At 34.1% G+C, this 25,120-nt stretch overlaps 2 protein-coding genes across 11 annotated transcripts in view; one reads left to right on the forward strand and one right to left on the reverse strand.

Annotated features, from left to right (window-relative positions):
* Nucleotides 1–12,661, forward strand: part of LOC123716072 (cytosolic carboxypeptidase 1-like) — a 43,116-nt gene extending 30,455 nt beyond the window's left edge. For all 9 annotated transcript variants that reach the window (XM_045671596.1, XM_045671598.1, XM_045671595.1 and 6 more), the window contains 5 exons: nucleotides 9,321–9,408; nucleotides 9,726–9,890; nucleotides 10,125–10,301; nucleotides 11,219–11,337; nucleotides 12,179–12,661. In XM_045671596.1, coding sequence (XP_045527552.1) covers nucleotides 9,321–9,408; nucleotides 9,726–9,890; nucleotides 10,125–10,301; nucleotides 11,219–11,337; nucleotides 12,179–12,257 — 628 coding nt within the window. In that variant the 3' untranslated portion in view covers nucleotides 12,258–12,661. The remainder of the gene's footprint in view (nucleotides 1–9,320; nucleotides 9,409–9,725; nucleotides 9,891–10,124; nucleotides 10,302–11,218; nucleotides 11,338–12,178) is intronic.
* Nucleotides 12,662–12,715: 54 nt separating this feature from the next.
* Nucleotides 12,716–24,055, reverse strand: LOC123716329 (protein hook). Of its 2 annotated transcripts, none has more exons than XM_045672020.1 (14): nucleotides 23,810–24,055; nucleotides 23,536–23,688; nucleotides 23,241–23,357; nucleotides 21,776–21,870; nucleotides 20,966–21,091; nucleotides 20,260–20,544; nucleotides 19,965–20,102; nucleotides 18,809–18,922; nucleotides 17,859–18,057; nucleotides 16,948–17,078; nucleotides 16,679–16,823; nucleotides 15,166–15,339; nucleotides 14,647–14,764; nucleotides 12,716–14,310 (listed from the first exon to the last, which is right to left on the reverse strand). In XM_045672020.1, the coding sequence occupies exons 1-14, from the start codon at nucleotides 23,895–23,897 to the stop codon at nucleotides 14,109–14,111; spliced, it is 2,085 nt and encodes a 694-aa protein (XP_045527976.1). In that variant the 5' UTR covers nucleotides 23,898–24,055; the 3' UTR covers nucleotides 12,716–14,108. The 2 variants fall into 2 exon arrangements, with proteins under 2 accessions (XP_045527976.1, XP_045527974.1); XM_045672018.1 differs by having other exon boundaries at nucleotides 15,166–15,351.
* Nucleotides 24,056–25,120: the final 1,065 nt, after the last annotated feature.

The following is a 25,120-nucleotide window of genomic DNA, read 5'->3' on the forward strand; positions in this document are numbered from 1 at the left end:
GCTTTGACAAGCGCCTCTGCATTGCACACAATGCAATCGCCCGCCAGCCATTACCACAGCTGTAACGCCCCACGGACCTACTCCAAATAATATTCAATATACCATTGAAGCATTCAACAAGATACTGCACTTAAAATGAAGCACGCGAGCCCGACTGCTTTAATGCCTGCGGGAATCTTTTTTCAATCTTTTTAATCGCATTCAGTCGATGCCTATCGTATTGTCTTACATCGGATGAGTTACGTATGACTGAGATAAGGGCCGATAAAATTAAATCCACCATTTTATTTTCATAAAAAGCTATGATATTACTTTAATAGCTACAAAAAGAACAAAAACTATGCGGCAAAGAGATTAGGCCTTTGTATTGAAATATAGCATTTCATTCTCATCTACCAGGCTTTAAGCATACATTTATGGCCGCTTTGTATTTAAAAATAAATATAAATAAAAACCTTGATAACCATTAAAATAATGCAAAATGCGGTTGTCTAGTTAATCAATCATTTAATTTAACTGTTTTGAAGCAATATTAACACACTTTAGTACCGATTCATTATTAGTTACATTATATTCATTAACATATAGTTACCTGTTTTTTTTATAACTAATATTAATTCTTTTACAAAGAAAAATGTAATACTAACTTGTTTTATTATTAAACATGCAGTATTTAAAACATTTTCTTATCCTCCTGCCCCTGACGAAGTAGGCTATGAGTCACCGCGACAAGAATAACTTTTTAATGATATAGGTACTCTTCTTCAGTCCTGGAGCCAGACAGTCAAAAGCCTTTTTTATCTGTCAATCAACAACTTGTTTGCTTTTTTGCTCATTCTATTATAGTTTTTTGATTTTGGAGAAGATACAATTAATACGATTTTAATTTTTCAATTTTGAATGGCAATTTTTTTTTCTCAAGTCAAATTTTGTACTCGTTTTTCTTAGGCAGAAGCGACGAATGACAGTGATATACAGCCTCAATTAATGTGATAAATATTCAATAACAAACCCTATTAACTTATATACATTGTTAATGCTAAGCTATAAATTGATCAAGTAATAACAATATACTATCTGGCCTCAGGGGGTCGTTCATACTTAGAATTTGAGCGTATGAGCAATTCACCTGAAATATCTGTGATAGTTTACTTTTTTGACTACTTTGAGTTTTATATATTAGAGAATTTTATGACTACACTAGGCGCATATATACTGATATTTATTCAAACGGATAAAAAGGCGTTTCATTACAATCAAAATACCTTCGTTAATACCTATTCATAATATGATGTTCATGTAGTGAAGTTCCCAGAAGCAAAGTGCTTAGTAAAAAACAGCAAGAAGATCATTCTTCGATCGTGTACGAGATCTAACTTCACATTTCCTTTTCGAGCATCGTTTCAAATTACTTGGAGCCCTCGCGTCGCTTCAAGCTTTTTGTGATAAAATTCGTCGCGTTGTCACACGCTTGACCCATACCATGCTTTAAAGCATTATCGTAATTAGGCAAATTTTAATTAATACAGATCTCATATTTTGCATAATGTACGAAAGTAAATGGAGATTAACAGACTAATGAATATTATGTAACACTTTTCACCAGACGCGAGTTCACGTCAGCAACATTTGATAGTGTAAAAATAAAACTATTTTAATTATTTTGTTAAACGATAAAACTAGTGGGGATGTTACGAAGAAATAGTAAAAGCTGACATTTGAAATTTATATTGATTACATTGGGAAAAATATATTATTTTACTAAGAACTAATTTATTTATTTCAGTTTCTAAAAAAAATTTTGTTGTTTACAGGGTCCACTATATACTAGTATACTCTTACAACTCTACATTACAACTCGCGTTGTATTAAATAATCATATGCATATAACTTACAGTAAAGAACCAAGTTTTTTCCTTTAATACTTTTGAACTGTTCTAAATTCTAGTGTATATTTAACTTTTTCTAAATGAAATAACGGCATGACATCTCGCAATCTGCACATTGTTGTATTAAAACAGAACACTTTACAGACTAATGTTATACGGTGTTACATCGCGATGTTGCCTCCATTTACTTAAGCGGGTCGGCTATTACATTCAGCGGTTTTGTATTTCGCGTTTCATCGGCTTGCTTGGTTTTTTACGTCTTTCTAAACTCTTATTTATATGAGATTTGGGATAATAAATTATTTTTAATGGTAAAATTTTGATCTAAAAACCATATTGGGAGTGAATTTTCAAATACATAATGAAAGAAAGAGCAACTAATAATGTTGTCTGGAGAACCGTTGCTGTGGTGGGCAGTGACAGCAACTTAATCCAAGGGAGTTCACGTAAGCAAATAAACTTATCATAACACTTTGAAGGCAGCGGGAACCAGCCATTAGAGTTGATCGGCACGGATAAGGCGCCAGGATATTGATTCGCCCCGCGATTCTCCTGCGACATTAGTGATTATATGTTTAAGCAATTACGCTACAGTAGTACCGCAACATTGAGTTGATGGTAAGTTCGGATCCCGTTATAATTGGCCGGGGATCAGGGAGCGTCACGGCGAGGTGTCAGACCACTTAGAGTACTGGATAGGACCGTACGATACCCTCCTTCCTATTGCCCTGTAATTTCCAAAGCTCTATCTGACGTTACGTCCTCTCATTAAGTAGTCACTCATCATGCTAACAATTTAAAATACTGTAATATTACGGCATTCCGTTTAATTAAATTAATATTTTTAGATAAATTTCATCTTATACAGTCGCATTATTCCACTTGAAAGTTATAAGTGAGGTCGTTGCCGCTGTTTATGTCTGCTATGACAGTGTTTTGTTAAAAATAGTTCACATAAAATTACGCTTAAAGCATTTGTTTGAAAGTGTTTATATTCAAACTATCTTAAAACATCCTAGAAATCTCACTATTTTACCTTTTTATGATCAATGAATCAAATGTCACGTATATCACTATACTAGTCTTATTTGTATATTCTAAGTAAATTTTTGATAACAATATGGATGCCTAAATTGAGATTTTTTTATTATTTGTTGATATTCGTGGATCTGAACGTAATTTTGAAATGTCATAAATTAAAAATCAACGGCCGTCACTGCAAGAAAGCATTGATCGCTAGATCAAATCTTTCTCACGGATAAAAAGTTATTATACTGCTATCGTAAAAACTTCAAATATACTTAATACTTTCTTATTTTCAGGTACTCTTTTTTTAATTTCCTTTACAATACATAATATGTAAAATAATAAATTTTACATTTTCTATTATTTTATGGCAGGAATGGTAGTTAACAGAAGTTCTCGCAACTACATCATATAACATTTGTTGAAATACTTAGATACTCTCTTTCAACTTAGTTTACTCTATTCGAAGTTAATTTCACCGTGACGACTGAATATATAATGATTATTAATTCAGAGCTTATAAACATCTATACATTATTTTCGCAACTACAGTGTTAATGTTATTATAAACATACATATAAATTTAAACATTATAATCTCTAAGAATATTCAAAGGTAATAAAATATGGTTTCGTAAAACTATAATGGAGCCTTTCTTTATCGGCTACGTCTTGGATTTGACAAATCCCTAGCTACAAGTGCTATGTTTGAACTCATGTTTATCATTCGATTCTATGGTTCTTTGTTATCGTTGTTGGCTCTATCAATATTGACACCAACTCGCCGTTAGTATTTACTCAGTGCCGTGATTGAGATCCTGCGCGTATGTTTATTGGTTCTCAATCGATGAAAGTAGAATAGCTTTGTATAACACCTTTGTTAATTTTTTTCACTTTTAAACAATATTGCTTAATCTTTAAAATAAGATTATAGGTTTATTAAGATAGTTATGTCTTTGTCCACCATTCTGAAAGATCATAACACCACATTAGCTTATTTGCTACGGTTCATTGATTGGACGTAGCACGATCAAAGTGCACTTACAATCCGAAGCCTGGGAAAAGGCTGGTTACAGGCATTTTTTTTGTCCCGGGCTTTGCAATAATGTTTGCGTTGCTGTACAAGGTTCAATTATTGTGAAAATTATCTTTACTTCCGGATTCTACTGTGATTGCTTAGTGTGTTCCGCGTCAACGCCTACCGCCTTTAATTGAAGCCAGTTTATTGCCCTCCGGTATTACTTACAATCATCTATTTCAATTTTTTATACAACACTTATAGGGAAAATGTTAAATAAAGCCGCAAAACATACTGGAAGCCACATAGCCAATAGCCATACAGCTTTTGATAAGGAATGTGCATCGGTTTTCATGTATTAATTATATAATAACTTAATTTTATATTTTATTTATATGTTACGTTATTAAATAATATACAAAAGATTCGATACTTTGATAAGTCGAGCATAAGAGCTTTCTCATTTATGCTCAACTTATACAATGCCTCTCAATACTCAAAATTGCTACGAGATTGCGACAGGACATGCAAGTAAAATATGTATTATAAAAGCTATAGTACCTCCAATTCCTTCAATACGATGTTTTACACCACAAGACTATTAAAACTTAACCATGTCTCGTACGTCACTCACCTTGAGTTATAATGTTTCAAGGATGGACGCCCATCGACGCCCAGCTATTAAAATCTCGCGTCCTTCCTGGAAGCCTCCTTTACGATAATCTCAGGAATTCAAAAACACTTCCATATCACGCAAGGAAAATTTATAGATGAGACTTTGGCCTCTTAGGATATAAATTAGCAACTAAAAGCATTGGTAATATGCAAAGGGGCTTAAAGTTAGGAAAACATTATATATGAATAACGATAATGGCGGTGACCTCTCAAAGAAAAGTCATGAAAGCTGTGTCAGACCTTGACCACAGTTGTTCTATTCAGATGTCCTTAATATTCGCTAAAAGTAATATGCATTTGCAGTGCAGTGAGAATAGCCGCGACAAAACTTAGCAGTCATAAATAATGAAAGTCAACTTGTGAATTACGATGAAAACGAATACAGAACTTATAAGAAAGGGTCGTGCGATGTTTTAGTGCGCGAATGCAAACGCTGCAAGCACGACTACGAAGATTTTAAGAACGCATCATTTATTTTACGGTCGAAAAATAGTATACTTGTCATAGAATTCGTATTTAATGTGTTATATCTCTTTTGTCGTGGCGTGATTTATACTTAATTATAAACCAATAACTAAACAAAACGCCTTCTAAAATACGAATGACATGAAATTAAATTGGCATGGTTAACACAAAAGCTTATATGGTATAGGTTAATTGAAGGATCCTTTATTGTCATTAAGCGACATAAAAGCAATGTACGGATCCTACAATAGGAGCGCCAAGGACGCCCGGTGCTCGCGATTATGTAAATAATGTTATGTGCCCTGCCCGTGGCACCCGCCGCCGCCGAGCTATTACCTGCTCATCCCGTCGACCTCAGTTTCTATGACTCATTCTTGCCATTATCTTCACCTTAATAATTGTTACAATTGCTCGCAGCGCTATAATTCTTGCGAAGATTGCAGGCGCTAAAGGATGATACGAAATTTTACAAATTAGCCTCACGAAGTCCGTTTATAACGTCATCTGAATTTAACCGACAGACCTTTTTGTAATCCAATATCGAACGTGTGTTATTAACTTTATATACAAGACCTCGTATAAGTAACAATTATTTACATTTATTTTAATGCTATTTCGTTTTGAAATTAGTACGATAATGTGCACATTTCAGATACGCATAATAATATATGGGCATATTGAAAACAGGCTCTGTGAAATGAACTAAATTACTTATTTGCTCATAACGAAAGGCTACCATGAAAACTATACACAAAAATGTGAAATTATAAAATGAGTTAATCTCCTTTATAACGCAGACTGCATTCCGCAGGTGAGGACAGTTTGTTGAGCAAAGCCGTGTCGTTGAACCGATCCGTGGCGAATCGTCGCGCTTCCGCCAACATCCAGCAAATAAAATCAATTAGTCGACCTGACACCGTTAGCTTCATCTTCATTCTCTCCACGCATATTTAAGGGAAAAACTATTTCTCGGAACAATATAATGATGCAAAATGTGCAAAACTCAAGAGTTATACCTCTCCGTATTTCCATGTTATAATAACATAATAGCGTATGAATCAACAACGATTGTTCTATTGGTTAGGAACGTGTGTTAATTTGAACGGATGGTGTTTAATAAAGGTGGCCACGTCATGTTATTGGCACCACGTCGGTGGCACCGGATAAGCATTGCGACCGGCCGATTGTCTCGCGACTATCGTAAATAACTCGGCCCGTGTCCGGTAGCAGACAAGAATACAGAGTTAGGCTTAGCCGGCGAATCTGGATGTATCTACGGATCCAAAAGGGACTCGTATAACTACAAGCAACGAGAAACGAGACTACGATACGATCAGTCCATTAGTGTGTACACTTCAAATAGTCTGACTAGCCTAATACGGCCACGTGACGACCTTTGGCCTGAGTACTTGCTCAAAGTTATAAGATAATCGTCTGATTTTCTAATAATTAACAATGTAATAGCAAATAGAATAAAATTGTGTTAATGTTTGATATATATTGAAATGTGTCTTCTACTACGTTTACATACAGATACATACAGATCAAGTACAGGTATTTGAATCTCGAAAATATTCACCAAGGATTTTTTTTATATCCAAATAAATATCATGAACTTATACGACCAAAATCGTTGACTATAGTGAAATATAGTGAGAGTGCGTAAAATGAGGTAATGTGTGTAAAAATGAATACTTAAGTTATTTTCCTAAGGCTGCCTTATATTTCTTAAAAGCGATGTGGATGACGCATTGACTACCTTCTGCTCAGGAAACAGCCTCCGCGGGCAGCATACGTATGAGCACGACGTGTGCCCCGGCCTCAACTCATCTAACCGTCAACATTATAGATATCTATCGCAATGGAAATATTATTATTCTCGCAATGTAACTAATTAGCATGCCCCAAACGTCAATATTTATCGGTTTACAATTTAATCAACTCGACAAATATCGCTAGTAAAGGTAGACGACGTCGGCGGCTATTAATTCCCCTCGCGATATACAATGGACATGTGATATAAATAGCTGGAGCGAAAGTAAAATAGTTTCAATTTGATCTATTTTATTGGGTAAGCTTTAGACGAGGGATGCATAGAGGGCGGGAAGGCGTCGTGCGCGGCGGACTGCCGAGGTATGGTTGAGTTCCGATAGCATCGCAACGCCGTAGTCTATAAATAGAGGAGCAGGCGAACCCTTGAACCAGCCTCGATCGTCACTATACACATCAAAGGGCTACTACATAGTACTTGATCATAGTTTATGTTCAAGCCTCGACTAAATTATTCGGAGAGATCATCAAATATTTATAGCATATTTTGCTATAATCTTGAGTAGGTAATTTTATAGTTATGGACCTTTTAAATAAACTCCATGACGTATAAAGCTTTTTTTACGTCGTTTTAAAACAATATATAGAAATGCCAGGCCTCAACCGTGATCCAGTACCGCAACAGTCCTTCATAAATAAGGCGGACGAGGTGGTGTTTCTGGCTCGTTCGGTTTCGTTGGCACATGTGGCATGCTTATTTTTTTTTCAATGATTAGAGTAATGCGCAACCGGTTTGCACATGAAGGACGCTGCATGAGAGTTAACTCGGTCTCCTACGCCCTCGGCGCGCCTCTGCAACGGCTGCTAATGATCTCTGCGCTGGAACATTCCTAATTGGACGAACGTCGAACTGTCCCAGCGTTTTAAAAACTATATAAAGACTGCACGCGATGTTACTGTTAATAGAAACTCTCCCCATGTTACCTATTCGTTAGATTTAGTTAAGCACCGAGATATTTTCATTTATTTGTGCTTTAAGCGACTAAGCCTGTTCAAGGCGGCTACAGTGAATCGTTTTCAGTTATGCATCTAGAGCAACTCTTATCTTGATTAATTAGTTCAAGTTAACTTCGTCGAACTGGATATCTCGATGAAGTTAAGAGACTCCGAAGATAATAATGGCATTGAAATGGGGTCGCATAGTATTATCATTTATGTTAATTATTTGGTTTTCATTCGTTCTAAAACATTGATAGATGTGTGTATACAGAAAGCTTAAAGTTACTTTACAACATAATTTATTTTAACTTACAAAATTTCGAAGGTAAAGGAAATATGAAAAAAGTATTACTCAATTATAAGTACCGCTAGTGCATCTGTGTCTTACAAAATGCGTAGCAATACTGAGATGAAGTTACGTATCACAAGAATTACCTTGTAATAACAGACGTCCTATGGAGAATTGTCGTAGATTGCAGACGTACGGACCTTACCTAGCTGTAAATAATAACACAATTGATGTTATTCTTTTCTAATAGAATAAAGCGTTAATGACTTCCTTATTCCAATTCAATGTTCATTTTACGGTCGTTGTGTTAAACAAGAAAATAATTTGAGCCCACGGGCGAATTCTTTCTGATTTATATTTAGATTTGTCTTTGTTGTTTATTTGTGGAGTTGCAGTCTGATTCATACGCATAGTTGAACGTGCGGTTATCTCGTGCTCAATTGCAATCTTCGTGTTTCTTTTTGTCTTAGCAAATTATAAGAACTTGACTGTGATGCTTAATATAAACGTTAGCGGGAATGGCTGCATTACAATTATATTGAACGGCACGTCGACCATAATATTATTTAATGATGTATAACAAATTGTCTCATCAAAACTCTCTTTGTCAGCTCGTAAGCCTTATAAGTTTGAATCAATTATCATTTGCTGAACGTGCTGTGACTTTAATGAAATGAACACGGAACAGTCTCTTTAATTGCATGCTATGCGTGTGGACTGATAACTTGTTCACAAAACTTTAATAAAACTACATAAATTAGCACAAAAAGATGAAAACACGTAAATATTGTATACCCATTACCCATAGCTTGCGTACGTTACTGGCAGTTCTAGTAGTGCTTTGAAATCCTCTAATGGAAATTAAAATGCGATTCAATGTAAGATACGTACCTTAGGTACGTTACCTTAGTAGTCAATCTGAGAAGGTGCACACTTTTCCTGAGATTTTATCGATGGTATGCAAACAAGTGAGTAGTAGCAAATAAATAAAACGCAATCTGATGCGATCAAATGCGGTTATAACGCTCAGTACGCACTGAAGGCCCATACGTGTGTGATATTAGAATAACGATAGCTGCCTCCCGACCCACGGGCTTGTCACCTCAATGAACATGTCCAGGCGGCTTATCGACTATAGGCAGCGGGCAAGAGCTTCCTGGTTCGAAACGATAATGTCTGTGTTGTTACAGCCATCGGTGCAGCCTAACTAATGAAGATTTAAATCGACGCTGGTGCAAGCCAAATCCTGTTTTGCATCCTTCTATCTACCATACAAAGGTGAATTGTATTAATTAGTGAGTTGTTATGTCTTATTGTCATGACAAATCTCACAGAAGATAAACTAATTAAAGCCGACAACTTAGTATGTTTCGCCGTCTGCTAGCAGGTTTCCTATAATAAAATAGTGCCTATTCTTGTCTCGTAAAGTATATGACGTAATATATTGCAATCTTAAATCGCTGATCATGATAATAAAACTCTAAAAGCTAATCCGATAATTGAAAAAATGTTTGTAATTGAATATAAATCATAACCGACATTAAGTAGAAACTTGCTTTATTTTTTTGCTCGCTTATATTAATATTTATATTCAGGGCCTAATCGAATATTTAGTTCGAGTTTGGAAGAAGCCTCCTCTTGTATACTGTGATTACCATGGTCATTCACGAAAAAAGAACGTGTTTTTTTATGGATGCGCCGGTGCAGAGAGCTGGTGCAGCAACGACCGACTTGTCCAGGATGAACCTGTTAAATACCTCGTAAGTTACATAATCGACTTTTCAAGATTGCACGTCACCATTTTAGGAATTGATTAAATTCTTAGAGACGTGGTTCTGGTTAGTTCCGTTAAAATCAAGCTGAATAAGAAGTTGAATTTAAAAAAAACGTTTAGTGCCGTTCAATGAGATTCAGGTTTTTAATTACATACACTGTTTTATTACATCCTCTAACAAGATACTCTCGCTCATATAAATTAAGAAATTACTATGTAGATGTTACCGGCGCTGATGCACCGGATATCGCCAGCTTTTGCTTTGGGTTCATGTTCGTTCCGAGTGGAGCGAGAAAGAGAGAGTACAGCACGAGTCACGGTGTGGCGCCATCTTGGTGTCACCCGTTCCTACACCATGGAAGCATCTTTCTGTGGGTTTGACAGAGGGCCGTTTAAGGTCAGTCTTAGATTTAAAAGTTTACTTTTGCATCACTTTACCGTCAGAAATTAAGTATGTGCTAGTAATTATATGATGATATTTTAAAAGTTATGCGTGTGTTTAAATTAATTATCTACAAGAGCACTATTTACGGCAATAAATCAAGCAAAACATAAGCATGAGAAAGCAAAAACATATTTTCATCGCAAAGAAATATTTATGGATCACAGGAAAAAGAGCAAAAAGTCGACCGCTGCGAATTCAACAATTCATCATTACGGTGTCAGTATTATTTACTCAAACAATTAATATTACAGAAAAAAAGCATTATACCTTCGATGTTAATGAATTTTCTGTATAACAACACGTGTCACTCCTAAAGAAATAATTACTTCTTGATCGATTATTTTACTACATTTTCCAATTAGTAATGATAGTTAATAGAGAGAGATTAATGATAAGGGTGACATGTAGTCTAATTCATCTGCCCGTGCAGATCTCGTAAGATAATGCAGCAATATATTTTCAATCAATGTAACGTCAGGATAGCTTATTTCACTTGTTAATTCGCTTAACGGTGATGACTTTTATAGCTCCATTAAAAAGATACGTAACGGTGTAAAAACGGTTAATTGAAATCTTTATGTAATATAATCGACGTTTAACTTTTAGATAAAATCCTTTTTTACAGTACAAGTTTTTGGTAATTAAAAACTAGCCCTGCGCTTGAGTAATAAATAACATGACTAATAAAAGGTATTAAAAAATATTTGAATGTTAACCATTTTAATCCTCTTAAGTAATAAATTAAACGATTTTGGAATGTAGGGGTACATAATTTTATTTGGTCCCGAGACGCGAGCAAGCGCTAAGCGAAGATAAGCTACATAATATATCAGTTGGGACGTCATCGCCTAACATGATTTATTTCGCAGGGATTCCATCTGAACACGCAGCACCTACAGAACGTGGGCAGCGACTTTTGTGAGGCGCTCAATGGGCTCAACGATAACGCGACTAATGTCGACATCCAGCTCACTAAGGATATCAATGGGTTAGTGCCGATTACCTTTTTATATAAAACAAAATTGCACTTAAAATATGCAGGAAAATACTTACTTATTCCCTTAATTAGACGTAAATAACTTTGAGCGGCGAAGCAAAAGATATTAACAAAAAGTTATAATATAATTTAAATTGCATCTTGTACCGCAGCATTTTACAAGTTGTCTGCCAACAAAACTTATGAAGTAATTGTGAACAAACAGATCTTATATGACTCTAATAGACTTTTATGAATATATAGACTGGTAGTTTTATCGGCAGAGGTATAACTGCGATTCACGTGAACATCGCAATTGTATACATGCAAGTGTGTGGGTTTGTGATCATGTTTTATACTTACGGCATTTTTAACATTAATATAAATACTATGTTATGTGCCTTTATTGAACTGTACGTGTGTACTTATTTAAAACATATGTGCCCGATAATAAAAGAAAAAGTGACTTACTGGCGCGTGAACTTCTATCCGATCCTATTAATATTACCTTTCACTTCAACTTAATAGCATGAATGATAAATAAGAAAAATAACTTCATAGACCACCTTGCTTCGTGTTCAAATGATTTATTCAGGCTATTGAAAAAGCAATAAGACGTATGTGTTAGGTTCTCATGCAAGTTATTTGAAATAGCTATAAAATGCTAATACTTTCTTATATTATATCTCACTGTAGTGAATACTGTGTAATAGTAATCAAATTCCTTTGCTACTAAATAGTTTGAAAGTGAACATATTATCCAAGTCACGTGTGGCCTAGGATCTCTAAGAAAGTCTCACCATTACTGTCCAACAGAATATAACTTAAATAAATTCGCATTTATATTTTACAGAGAAATAGCAATAGATAGCGAGCCAGGCTCCGGATCGGACAGTGTACTGAAGACAGATTCCGATGAAGACTTTGACTAGAACTAGACTAAGTATTCCGATTCAATTCTTTTCTCAATGTGATCTCAACAATGTTTTAAACTTGTTTTAACAATAAATTAAAATTAAATAGTTTGATTTTGTATAACTGCACTGGAAATTCATAAAACCCTTTCGAAAACATAGTAATCCAAAAGTGAAGAGAATCTTTTTAGTTTTGGTTAATCAACATTTTACCACCGCAATGTGTATCAAGGCTGTTTTAGAAATTACGAATATGTGCTTATTTTTTCAGTGTGCTAGGCGATAGACCTTTTCTTATTGCATATTTTTTATCTATATCTATAATTTGTGATAAAAGATCAATGTATTTGCTGTTTATATAAATTTTGTGATATGTTAAATTATTTTATTCAGTGGCTTGTGATCTCGATAACTAATAAATTATAAAATATCTTGCGTGTTTTTTCTGCGGTAAAAATAATACACATTATGTTGGGAAATTTATTAAAACCGTTGATAAAATATTTGAATCAAAATCATATAAATGTAAAGATAAACATAATATTTATAAACAATAATCCAATACAAGTCGATACAAACAAATATATCATTAAATGATGCTTATATAGTACAGATGGGATAATTTCGAATGAGGTACACTTACATTACTTTTTACACTATAATTCTGATATAGGTGGATGTGATCACAAAGGTACAAACTTCTTCATTGTTATCTAAAATGGCTGTTTTCAGTAGCGAAAAAAATATAATATAAAAAAATTGCTCAATATTGTTCTAAACACTATAAAAGTATAAGGCTTAATGTTTTCTTGTAAACTAAGTTGATCGTCTACAAATATTCCACAATTACCATAATCATCTTCAGATGCATGTTTTATCTAGAACGTATGAGTTAGTTTCTTCGAACGAAACTTTTAGCACTGGAAGCGATCAAAATCATAATTTACCAGCAACTATTGAATTGACAATGCATCTCCTATCCTAACGAACACTTTATTAGTATAATTTTCTATTTAACTAAAATAATGTGAGCGTAATCATTAGTTGATAATTTAAAAATTACTAATATTGCTTTATTGGCAAGTCGATTTAGACACAAACATTAAAAACCCTGAATGAAGAATTGAAAATACTACGCGAGGATAGTAATAAGTTACGGCATAACTGATAACTTAATATATAATCAAATGTTCCTAAGTTACTATCACGTTTTACACTGAGTTTATATAATACTACATTACATAAAAAAATATTTATATTTTGCGTTATAAAGGTCATATAAATTCATTCATTTAATGTCGACATTAATAAATGTTACGGTAGTTCTACTATTACAATATTTTAAAAGAGTGGATTCTAAATAACATTTCGTTTTTAATAGAAAATTAGGATCTAAAAACAACAGTTATTAAACGTATTTTATAATACAACTTATACTATTGTCTAGATAAAAAAAAGTATTTTTTTAAAACCCTTCGAATTTCCTAAGTAAAGCTTACAACACAATGCAATTGCTATATTGGTATGTTAAAGGTCCATTTGCTCGTCTTTAGTTGTCAAAAATGACAAACTTCATACAAAAAAAAAAGTTTTACAGCTCTTGAAACTAGATTCAAGTTTCATTGACATTCTAGAATATATCATACGAATATATAGAAACATAAAACATAAAATACAGTTAAACATATGCAAGAAATTTAAGAAATATAGAAACTAAACAATTATTTAGTTGCTTATTCACAGGATTGAGATATTTATTACTCGAACAGATTAAAATCCAATAATCTCACTTTTATGACTCCTTTAAATCTACCAATATAGCAAGCTGTGCGTAATCTTTGAGTGATCTTGGAACACTATTAATGTAGGTTAATGCGCAGGCGCAGCGGGGGAATGCCTTGGCCTGGGGGGTTGACGTCTTTGTCTCGCAAGGAACGAGTGTCCTGCCGATAATAACGCGAACTTACTTTCGACTGCATCGCGATGGCAACGCGCGCCAAGCTCGTACCAAGCGGACGCCATTAGCCGTTGCTCGTTCACTGACACACGGCTCTCTTCTGTCCCGCTCCACCTATAGATCGTTTGTTTATTCATAAGCCCTACTCTTTCGTCTCTTTCTGTCATATTGTGTATACGGTCTGAGGAAAAGGGACATGCGAACTGTATCAACAGATACTACTACTGTTACAAATGATTTATTAGTTATGAATCAGACTGACTGTGATAGAATAGGTATATCATTATTATAATTTTATAGGACAATATTAGCAGTATTTAATTGTATAATTTCTTAAAATGATTAGTTTCGCAAAAGTGCGGAATACGTGGCGTGTGAATGTCCAAGTAGTAGACTCTGTGATAGATGTTATAACTACTGCTTGTTGTTGATATATTTAAAAATCCTTACTCATGTCTCTGCGCATTAGGGGGCGTGGCTTCAGGTCGAGCAACGGTCGTACAGGCGCCACTTGCACTAGTGATCGCTCGTGAATATCCCAAAGTTGCATCTGACAAGGGTTGTTGACCTGACAAACGCAATAAAAATTATCACACCAAAAATATTTTTAGTGAAGCTAAGAGGGACTACGGATATCGTAAGTTATGAGGTCACTGACACACATATTATAAATATATGTAATTGTTATTAAATCTATTTTGATAGTTTCCATATAACATATATTTTTCCATTCGCCATACATCAACGATTACTTCTACGGAAACGATGACAAAAAATTGAAAGAAACAATGTGCTTTTTTCGAGTTTGGCGACCCTATAGGCCCTTAAGGTTTACCCTCGCGCGTATGGTGACCATTTACCATAGACTCAAAAAGTTGTTAGGCACAGAATCACCTACTTCCTTATTAGAAAAAACAAATGATCACGAAACAGAGACAGTAATCTTGTTTTATTTAATAAAGGTCTTACCCGTGGTCCTCGGGTTAAGCGTTCGTACGACTTCCTTGGCCTTTTCGACACACTTCTTGTACTTGTCTTCCGTCGCTAGCAATTCAGCTTCACGTGCTGCTACGGCTTCTTGTAGTTTGCCTGCTCGACGCCGTTCTTCAGCTAAAGCCGCTTGCAGCTCTTCTAATTGCAGCGCTGTAACGAGTGCTTAAAAATTATATTATATTATAACATAATGCATATCCGAAATATGAATGAAAAGTCCTGCTTGAACAATGTCAAGAATTCCTTTAAAAAAAAATTATTACTTTAGAAATACACAGTATCCTGCTATGGAATTCCTTACAAATTGATATCAGACGAGCTGTCTTTAAATATATTTAAAAATCTTCTTTCTACTTATATATATTAATTTTTACTCAATTAACCTTTGGATTAGCTTTTAAATTTTTGTTTATACATATTTATATTATATTTTTTTTATTTATAGTATTTTAAGTTTATTTTTTTTGTTAATTAATTATGCACTTATTGTACTTTATTTACCCTATGTAGGTGTTTCTTATTCAATTGTTTCATATTAGGGTTGCCTGAAAGAAAACGCTAGTCAGCGATAAGGTCGCCCGTTGCCTAATAACTTATGTAACCTGCTTTTTGTTTTTAATATGTAGGATTTTGTATATTATGGAAACGAAGTGTAAATCAATAAACACACATTTCTGGTTTCGAACGGGTGCACAAAATTAGACAATCTTGAATTGTACAATAATGTGTACATTCTTTTTCGTTTATAAAAAAAAACGAAGCTTAATAAAAAACAATACGATTTAAAATTGGTATAAAGCAACCTTCAAAAAAGGAGGAGCATTTGGTCCATACATATGTTAAATTTTATATGTTATTTTCAGTATCCATTTAGACTTCTAAGCTCATGATAAAGTTCGTAAATTTATGTTTATCCTTAAATTACCTAAGCCAATATATAATATATAATCCTAGTAAATTGTTAGAACTGACTTTAAACAGATTCAAAACACATTAAAAAAACATTAATGTGTAACAGTTAATGACTACCTAGAAGACAAAAACGCCTGGCAATAGTTCTAGCGATATTGTTATAATTTGTTTTGTTATCTTTGTGTTGTGAATATGTGTAATGGTGAATGCGGTAAATCACGTAACATGCTATTTTTTTACTTATGTAACTTTAATGTAGTACTAGTAACGAAAACCACAAGTTTATGATATTTTCCTTTGAATAATTGTAATCTAGAGGGAGGGCAAAACTTGCTGAGTTTCTAGCCCGTTCTTCTCACAACAAGGCCTTCTGGTAGGCGAACGGATGGCGTAGTCTTGATCTTTTACGAATTTTGTAAACGTTTTTGACATTGATAAGCATGCGCTAAGATGCCTCTATACTGAATTAACGTATTTTGATTTTGAATCAATATGTTCACAGTTGTCAGTGCACAGGTTTGTTTTTCATAAATTCAAATTAATTTTATAGAAGTAATGAAATCATTTGCGTAATTACATTTCCTTTGATTATCTTCAATGGCTGAAGCTAGTCTCGGATGGGGCGCCTCTATGGCCGCTTCCAACTGCATTATCCGTTGATTCGCCTCGCGATTCATGGCTCGCTGCTTCTCCAAACGAGCTGCATAATCTTCTAGAAGAGTCTAGAAAAATATCAAATATACTATAAATTATTCAAAACGTGAAACTTTAGATTTTTTATAACTGTTTGGTAGGATTTTAACTTACAAATATTTGTTTTCTTTTTATACATAATGTAGTACTTACTTGTACTGAAGCCTGTTCAGCCTGTGCGCCTTGGTTCTGCTTTAATAACTTATTTTCATGTTCCAGCCTTATTAATCTTTCTTTAACATCGTTTGGCATTAACTCCTGCGATACATTTTCTTCATTCGCTCCTGAAAAAACATCTGAAGTCATTGCCAATCGAAAGAAAAAAATGCAAAAATATTACATTGATTAGTACCCATAATAATACTGGTTGGGTGAGATAATGAAAGACAAGGAAATGCCTAGGAAGGAAAAGAGAAACGTTTACAATATAAGTATTGGACATTGCTGTACGGGTGTCAGACCTGGGCATTGACAGTACAACTTGGAATTAGAATAAAAAAATATCAAAAGTCGAGAAAGTATAGAAAGAAATGCAAAAGGAGTTAAAAGGAAATATAAAATAAAATTAAGCCATATTAAAATCAGTAGCAAAATGTAAAACAAAAACACAGCCATACACCAAACCACATACTGAAAACTAAAGTGGAGATAGGCGGAACATATGATGAAAGAAAAGAAGCCAAAATGGAACATTATCGTAACGGAGTGTTACCCACACAGTGGGAGGCGAAACATAGGCAGGCAGATAAGATGGGAGGACTATATTAAAAAGATAGCGGGGCCAATGTGGAATTGCACCGCCAGATAACGCCAACATTGGTAATATTTAGAGGAGGACTTTAAGGACAATAACCGAGGGCGATAGAAATTAAGTATAGGTCTAAATATTGTATTACTTTAGGCATATATACTTTATATTAGCATATAAGTTAAAAAGCATTCAATACTGTTTTATTTTATTTATAAGTTAAAGAGAAACATTCGTAACAATGAGACCAATCAACAAGCGAAACAAATTAATATATTAAGCAATTAATTAACACAAAGTACACTCGTAAACTCACCAGAGTTGGCAATTTCATCTGATGTAATAGTTGAAAAGCGCAACTCTTCGACCGTCTCCTTAAGTTTGTCTCGATCTTGTAGTAATGTATCTTTCTCCCGTTGGAGCGACGCCACGTGACTGCTAAGTTTCTTGTTTTCTATCTCCAATCGGTCAGCTTTGGTTACTTCAGCATCTAACTTCTCATTTAAATCTATTACCTGGAATAGTTATTTAAAAAAATCATAGATACCTTGTGGTTTTTGCTAGAAAATAATTAGTATAATTGTGGTTATAAATGCGGACAAGAATCCAATTCTAAAAATTACACTTTCAGTAAAAAAAATAACAACTCTTATAACTCTTTTATATCCATTATTATTTTGTCGGGACCCCGAAATAATCAATGTTAAATACATTTAATAAACAACAAAATTCGCCACAACGAAATAAAAACAACCTATATAACGATTATATATAATGCTGACCCGGCAAACGTCGTTTTGCCATGTATATGTATATTATACATATTTCTTTCAATACTACTACAATAATAAAAAATAGGGGTTGATTGTAGATGGGTGACAATGAAGGGCTGTATGTACTTTGGTATTTTGTATCAAAAAAAAATGTTTAAAAAATAAAGACTTATTATAACATAAATAAAGAAAATCTCAGACTTACTGAATATGCAAAAAAAGTTTCATAGGAATCGGTCGAGCTGTTTCGGAGAAGTATGGGAACGAACATTGTGTCACGAGAATTTTATATATATAGAGAAGAGATTATAATATCGATAAATCGATTTGCATTATATTTTTAACAAGCTTAGTTCATATATTATACTAAGTCTTGTTGTTGTTTTGTTTGTTAGTATAAGAGACTGGTCTTGCCCACAGTGGCCAATCAGGCGCTGAAATATTTCGCCCCGCTTGTCTTGCCCCTGGCTAAGATATCCACACATTATCTTACCTGTTTCTTATAAATGTCTAATTGTCCCCGAATAGCGTTGGCGCGATTTGCCGCTTGCTCATACTCTATTGCCCGGTGCACGTGCTCCGTGTTTGCTACCTCAAGTAGTTTTACCTGAAATTACTCCAAAATTTTATTATTTATGTTTAAATATATCTGCAATATAATTCCTATATTGGGATAGAATACAATATCATTGATCGTAATAGATATTTTTATTTTGTAAATTTTGCTGAAGTGATCCGTAATTTTTTGACACGGTCTATCGCCACATTTGAATTACATTGCATTGCACTGGGGTTTTGACATAACAGAGAAATTAATTATGCCCTCAATTTTAATAAGTAAGTGTTTATGCGTATCACTATTTGTGATTTGGGAAACGGCTAAGTATTTGTTATGAGTCTAACCTCTCTCAATGTCCCTTAATAATTGTTTCCTTATTGACTGACAATTGTAGGTTTATTTAATTATTAAGTTCAGGACAAGGATAATAGGTATGTACTTAGGGCTTACTATTTATTGTTACTACGTATCAACGGCCACCGTAAATTGTGGCACAGTCGTTAATAAGACATTAGTAGTACATTTTGGTATTAGGTATTTAACAAGGTAGAATAAATTAATTTCGTAAAAAACTTAAGTAAATTTCTCTTAATGCGTCATATTTTTTACTTCGTAATGGTAAATAACACCCACGCAAGAGTACATTCAGAGCGACCTAATAATTTATTACATTTACACGAACACACTGTCCTACTTTAGTAATTTCACGCGGGTTTAAATCAAATTCATTAAGGCCATTCGACATTGCGCAAATCTACTCAAAATTTAAAAACGCTTTCGCAATTTTCATACTAGACTAAAATTGCGTCATTATACATATTAAATCATAATGCTTCGAGATCAATGAACCAACAGTAATAAATTATGTCTTGGCATTTTCTTTCCGTATAATGCAGATGAGCAAAATACTTTTGCGATAAATGGTAAATCACTTTGCACATCTATTAAGAAGATATTTTTTTAAGTTTAAGTCCGAAATAAATTTTAACAAAATGTTTGAATTTCGATTCCTGATAAAGACAACTGATGTCTCTGGGTAGGATTCCAACCCGAGACTTGATATTGCTTTCTATGAATCTCATGATCTTACCCGTCTCCGCAAGTCCACATGTTCCTCCATCCTCTTCTTATAAGAGGCCACAGTGGCTTCTAAAGCAGCCGCCTTTGCGGCTGTTTCCCTTAGCGCATCAACTTCGTCTTTTAGCGCGACGTTGTCAATTGCCGCTATCTATAAATGTATGCAGTAGAATTCACAATTCTAATAAATGAAAATCGAACTCTATAATACATGTTTTAGCCAAAAAATTTAGTTGTGACTAAACCTTATTGAAACAATAATTAAATTGCAAAAAAAACTTAATTCAAGACCAACCACTAAGACATACCTGTAGCTCTTCATTCTTCAATTTCAAAAGCGCGCCTTCTCGTTCAAGAACATCTGCTCTCGCTCTCTGATCATCTCTCTGTAACTCCACCTTATCCAGCTCATCCTTCAAAGCATCCAGTTGTTTACGCATATTGCTGTATCGTAATGTACCAGCGTGTGCTGGTCCTAAGGATGCACCGGCATCATCCAGATCGTCTTTGCTCTCGTTGTCAGCCTCCCGGGCTGCCGTGAGCCTGTTCATTTCACTTAATAGCGTCATATTTTCTTCTTGAAGGGCTTTTACCTGGTAAATAATTAAGCATATAATGTCCCCGTAGTTCTATATATTTTGCGCTTTGCTCCGAGCCATTCGAGTTCAAAGTTTGGTGGACTTCTAAAAAGATTGTATCGTACAGTAACATACCTACTCGTAAATGTAGACTAACTGTTACGTCATTTCACTTTTAATCGAAATGTTTAATTACAAAAACGATTGTGCAAACAATGTAGAGCACAAGTCTTCTCTATTAAAACGAATAATAAGTTCCTAATCCTGTAAATGTATCTTAATAACATTGGATTAATAATGAAAGCGTTTTATGAGTTAATATCATTATATTAGTTCATCATTACATTATACAATCTAGCACTTTTTTAATGACTATTTATATAACTAATGGGTGGGATACCAAATCCTGTACTAGTAGTATAGTAGTATAACTTACTTGTGCATCAAGTTCATGACATCTCTGAGCAAGAACCTCTTTCATATAAACATCCGTGTGATCCGTCGTGGGCCCATCGGCAGGCAGACTCGCTCGAATTTGTCCCAAAGTAATATTTTCCAACTCCTAATAAACATTTACATAGATGAGAACACTGTTTTACACTCCAAAATTGTATTATTATACTTATTAAGACATAATCGTCTCGTAAAATCCGCAAGTACCAAGTTTAAAAATTACTTTTAACAACAACGAGTGAGGCACCCGCAGTCGCCTGAAGCTAACTAAATTTATTGTCTGCTTCGTGATGCAAGGACATTAGGTGCGTATAGTAGCCGGGCGGGCGGCGAGCGTGCATCGTCGAAAGTGCACTTGTGCAAGACTTTGCTAATTTTCTTATTATGATTATACACTACGATTTTACGCCCTGTTAACAATTGAATGTGCAATATTTAATCTTATCAACAGAAATATACAGTAACTTAATTTCCATGTTTCGCGTATCCGCTTCCGAGTTCGAAATCTGGAAGTAAACCTACTACGATGATATTACAAGTTCTTAAAATTCAACAACATAAATCATAGTTTTATAGACGCTGTACCTAATTATTTTCACGATGTATTAAAAAACCTATATATTGGAATATAGGGCTACGTAATCGTTAGTATAGACATAGTACAAAAATACATCAAAACAAGGACTGTGTGGTATAACATATGAATGCAATATTGCAAAGTTACTTAATTAATACGAAAACAATATTTAACCCAATTAATAAATATTTTCCAAGTGTTAATTGCTACAATTACCTGTATTGCTTGCATTATAGATCGCTGACATGACAGTTCTAGTTCCATAATTCGCGTGATATACTCTTCTTTCTTGTTACAGTTGACTGCACAACCTGATAAAAACATTATAATTATAACGAGTTAACATAACAAGTTGTTTAATTAAATAGTTCCTGAACGGAGTAGATATACAATAGATTTCCTTATAAAAAAATGTTTGGAAAGGTCACTGTAACTTAAACATTGATTATAAAATTATAAGAAAAATACAAGACTCATATCCTTCAAGTGGTTAAATTAATATAAAACCAAACAATGGTTAATTTATATTTCTTACCTCCAAATATTATAAAGTTTGTTCGTTCTTATACAAAAATTAACGTTCCATATCGTATATTATATATTCTTATAATTTAATACTATTACTGTTCGTAGTGTATTTACACATTGCCTTGAAATACACTAAGAACAAATCGCGGTTGTTGTATTTTATTTACTTACTTAAATGTAAGATTTCATATAAACCGCCTTAACTGAACAGCGAAAACGAAAACTTATCGAAGCTTAAAGTATTTTTTTATTATTTCGTATGTTAGATCATTAAAAACTTGTAACTAATAATTAAAGTATACGTACATACGTACATATTTTTAAAATGATTATTAATGTTTTCTTTATTTGCATCAACTAACAATCTTCAATGCGAGAAAAACTATACTGAACTAATTCTTGTGTCTTACGCTAGATTTACGACATGACACTAGTGTTCTCCTTAAAGGAAACCCCACAACAGTTGTAGACCAGATTTTACAGTTGCACAATTATATTTAATATCAGTAAATTCCTAGGCTTTATTTTACTTATATGCCATATTCTATGTTACATATTTCAAGAAAAATAGAGACATGCTCATATTTCTAAAACAAACAAAATTTTAGAATTTCGTAAATTTATATAACTGTGGGGACACATTATATCATTATATTGTCTATATGTGTATATAGCCTATTGTAATCTTACCTGTGTGTTATACATATGGAAGTGATCCACACATACATAATTTATAAGGAAATATATATAGAAAATAAAATATGTATATATTCGGTAAAGAGTATTAATTTTTAACCAAGCTCAGAACTCACATGCTCTGGATCTGCTCTGCACTCTGAACAGCACTAGGAAATAGCAACTACATACTACAAACAACAGTAGATTTCACACTTGGAAAGGTGGTTCACCATGGTGGCTCATTATAAAATGGATATCCAAAATACTATATTTTAACAAAATAATATTTACGACAGCCTGAGAAATCTCAAGGTTTTGAATAGGCAATATCACACAAAGAAATAACCTTGCACCGCTGACTGTACATTGAATATGCAATTTTTTGTAAATAAAAATATTATATTTATCAATAAATAGATGCATTTAAGCACTTGATAAAAATTCAACAATAATGTTTATCTAAAAACAGTCTTACTAAGCACAAGTTGTAGAAGTCTCCCTAAATCCTCTGGGTCGGCATGTTCAGCAATATTTACAACATCTGGCCGTGAAAACTCTTGGAGACTTAAATTAAGAACATCTTGATGATAATCTAAAAAGGAGATATATTTTTAATATAATAATTATAGCATCAACAGTCAACAAAGTTCACTATGGCATTACAACTTTTTTTATTCATTAGAATATTTCTACTAAAAGAGGTTTTTATATTACTATATATTGTGAGTAACATCAAAAATATTAGAAATAAACTTGTTCCTTTCACTTACCTACAACTCCTTCTAATATTTTCTTTATGTTACTAACTTTGAGTCTCCAGTTTTGTCCCACATCCGTTTTAATTTTCGAATTCCATGAAGCAGTAAAGAATTCTGGTGCAATCTGGCTTAGAGCTTCAGCTATTGCTACACCATCAGATAGTTCTAAATGCAATCGAAACTTGGAAGATTAGGACAATTTTTACAATCTACTTTCACAATGTGATAAGCATCACACTAAACAATATGAATGCTTAAGATTAAATTTGTACGTAACATTATTTACCTGCAGGATTTCCATGTTTTGCTACGAGATTAAGAGTTTGTAACCATTTTATTAAATTACTACTAAGAACAACACCGTTCGCCTCCATTCTTATAGGTTCTTTTCAATTATGATATCTGATCAAGTAGCACATGAACGATATTATTTTATTCAGAGAAACATTATATTATTATAAAAATGTGTTATTTTTATTAACACTAATAAATAAAACGAAAACTTAGAAACAGGAATTATACTTTACAGTAGTTTTTGATACGAGAGTATGACGTTCCTGTATTTATTTGTTTTCTGTCAAATGCCAATTCCCACAGATTAATGTGGTCAATGCCTAATGACGAACAATTATATTAACTAGGTAACAATGAAAATGTTTAGAAAAAGAAAAACGGCTTAATTTAGAAAGTTGCCAATACTTTTATTATTTTTCTAAATAATCTCCGTTCCTCTATACACATTGTCGCATTCGATGGAACCACTGAGTAAAACAGTGGGCCCATTCTTCCTTAGGTCTCTTCTATGGCATTTTCGTACACTTTCGCCCCATCATCTGGGGTGGGAAGTTGGGGTTGGTGTTGGTGGGAATCGCTGATGGAGTGAGGTCAGCATTGCCTAGAAAAAGCCAAAAAAAAACCTTCTGCTGTGTTACGTAGTGGAACACTAGTATAAGCAGAACCCCGACCAGTCCGAGTCATCCACGTCCTAGTCGTCCACCCTGGGACCTACTGCAGCCACGCTCTCGCGTGCCCACTACCTAGAGCTGCAGATGAGCTGAGGATGCAGGGCAAAAGGCGAATATTCTGCGCCTTAAAACCGAATCCACTCACTAGGGAGGTAACCCGTATAAAACCGAGCATGTCTGGATGCTCTAAAGTGGCAGCCCCACTATCAGACTAGGGCACAGTGGGTTAATCTCCTGCTTGCCTGAAAAACCAACGATTCAAGAAACCGAAACAGTGAGAAACCGGACTGATCTTTTACCGACGACCTTTGGCATTAAATCACGGACACGAATTGCTTTTTGGAATATAAAAACGCTAAGTAACGACACTCGACTAGCACAAGCAGAAGCTGAAATGATAAGATATAATCTACAAATACTTGGTTTAAGTGAAGTGCGTAGAAATGGTTTTGGCGAACTGAGAACGTCCAAAGGCCTAACTCTTCTATACTCCGGGAAGGAAAATGAGGATGACGACATTGAATATGGCGTCGCTTTCCTCCTCTCTAACTCCGCAAAGAAAAGTCTTTTGGACTGGAAACCGATCTCAGACCGAATCATTTGGGCCCGCTTCAACTCAAGAGCACGGAAGA

The sequence above is a fragment of the Pieris brassicae genome, chromosome 11, assembly GCF_905147105.1.
Source record: "Pieris brassicae chromosome 11, ilPieBrab1.1, whole genome shotgun sequence".
Classification (NCBI taxonomy): domain Eukaryota; kingdom Metazoa; phylum Arthropoda; class Insecta; order Lepidoptera; family Pieridae; genus Pieris; species Pieris brassicae.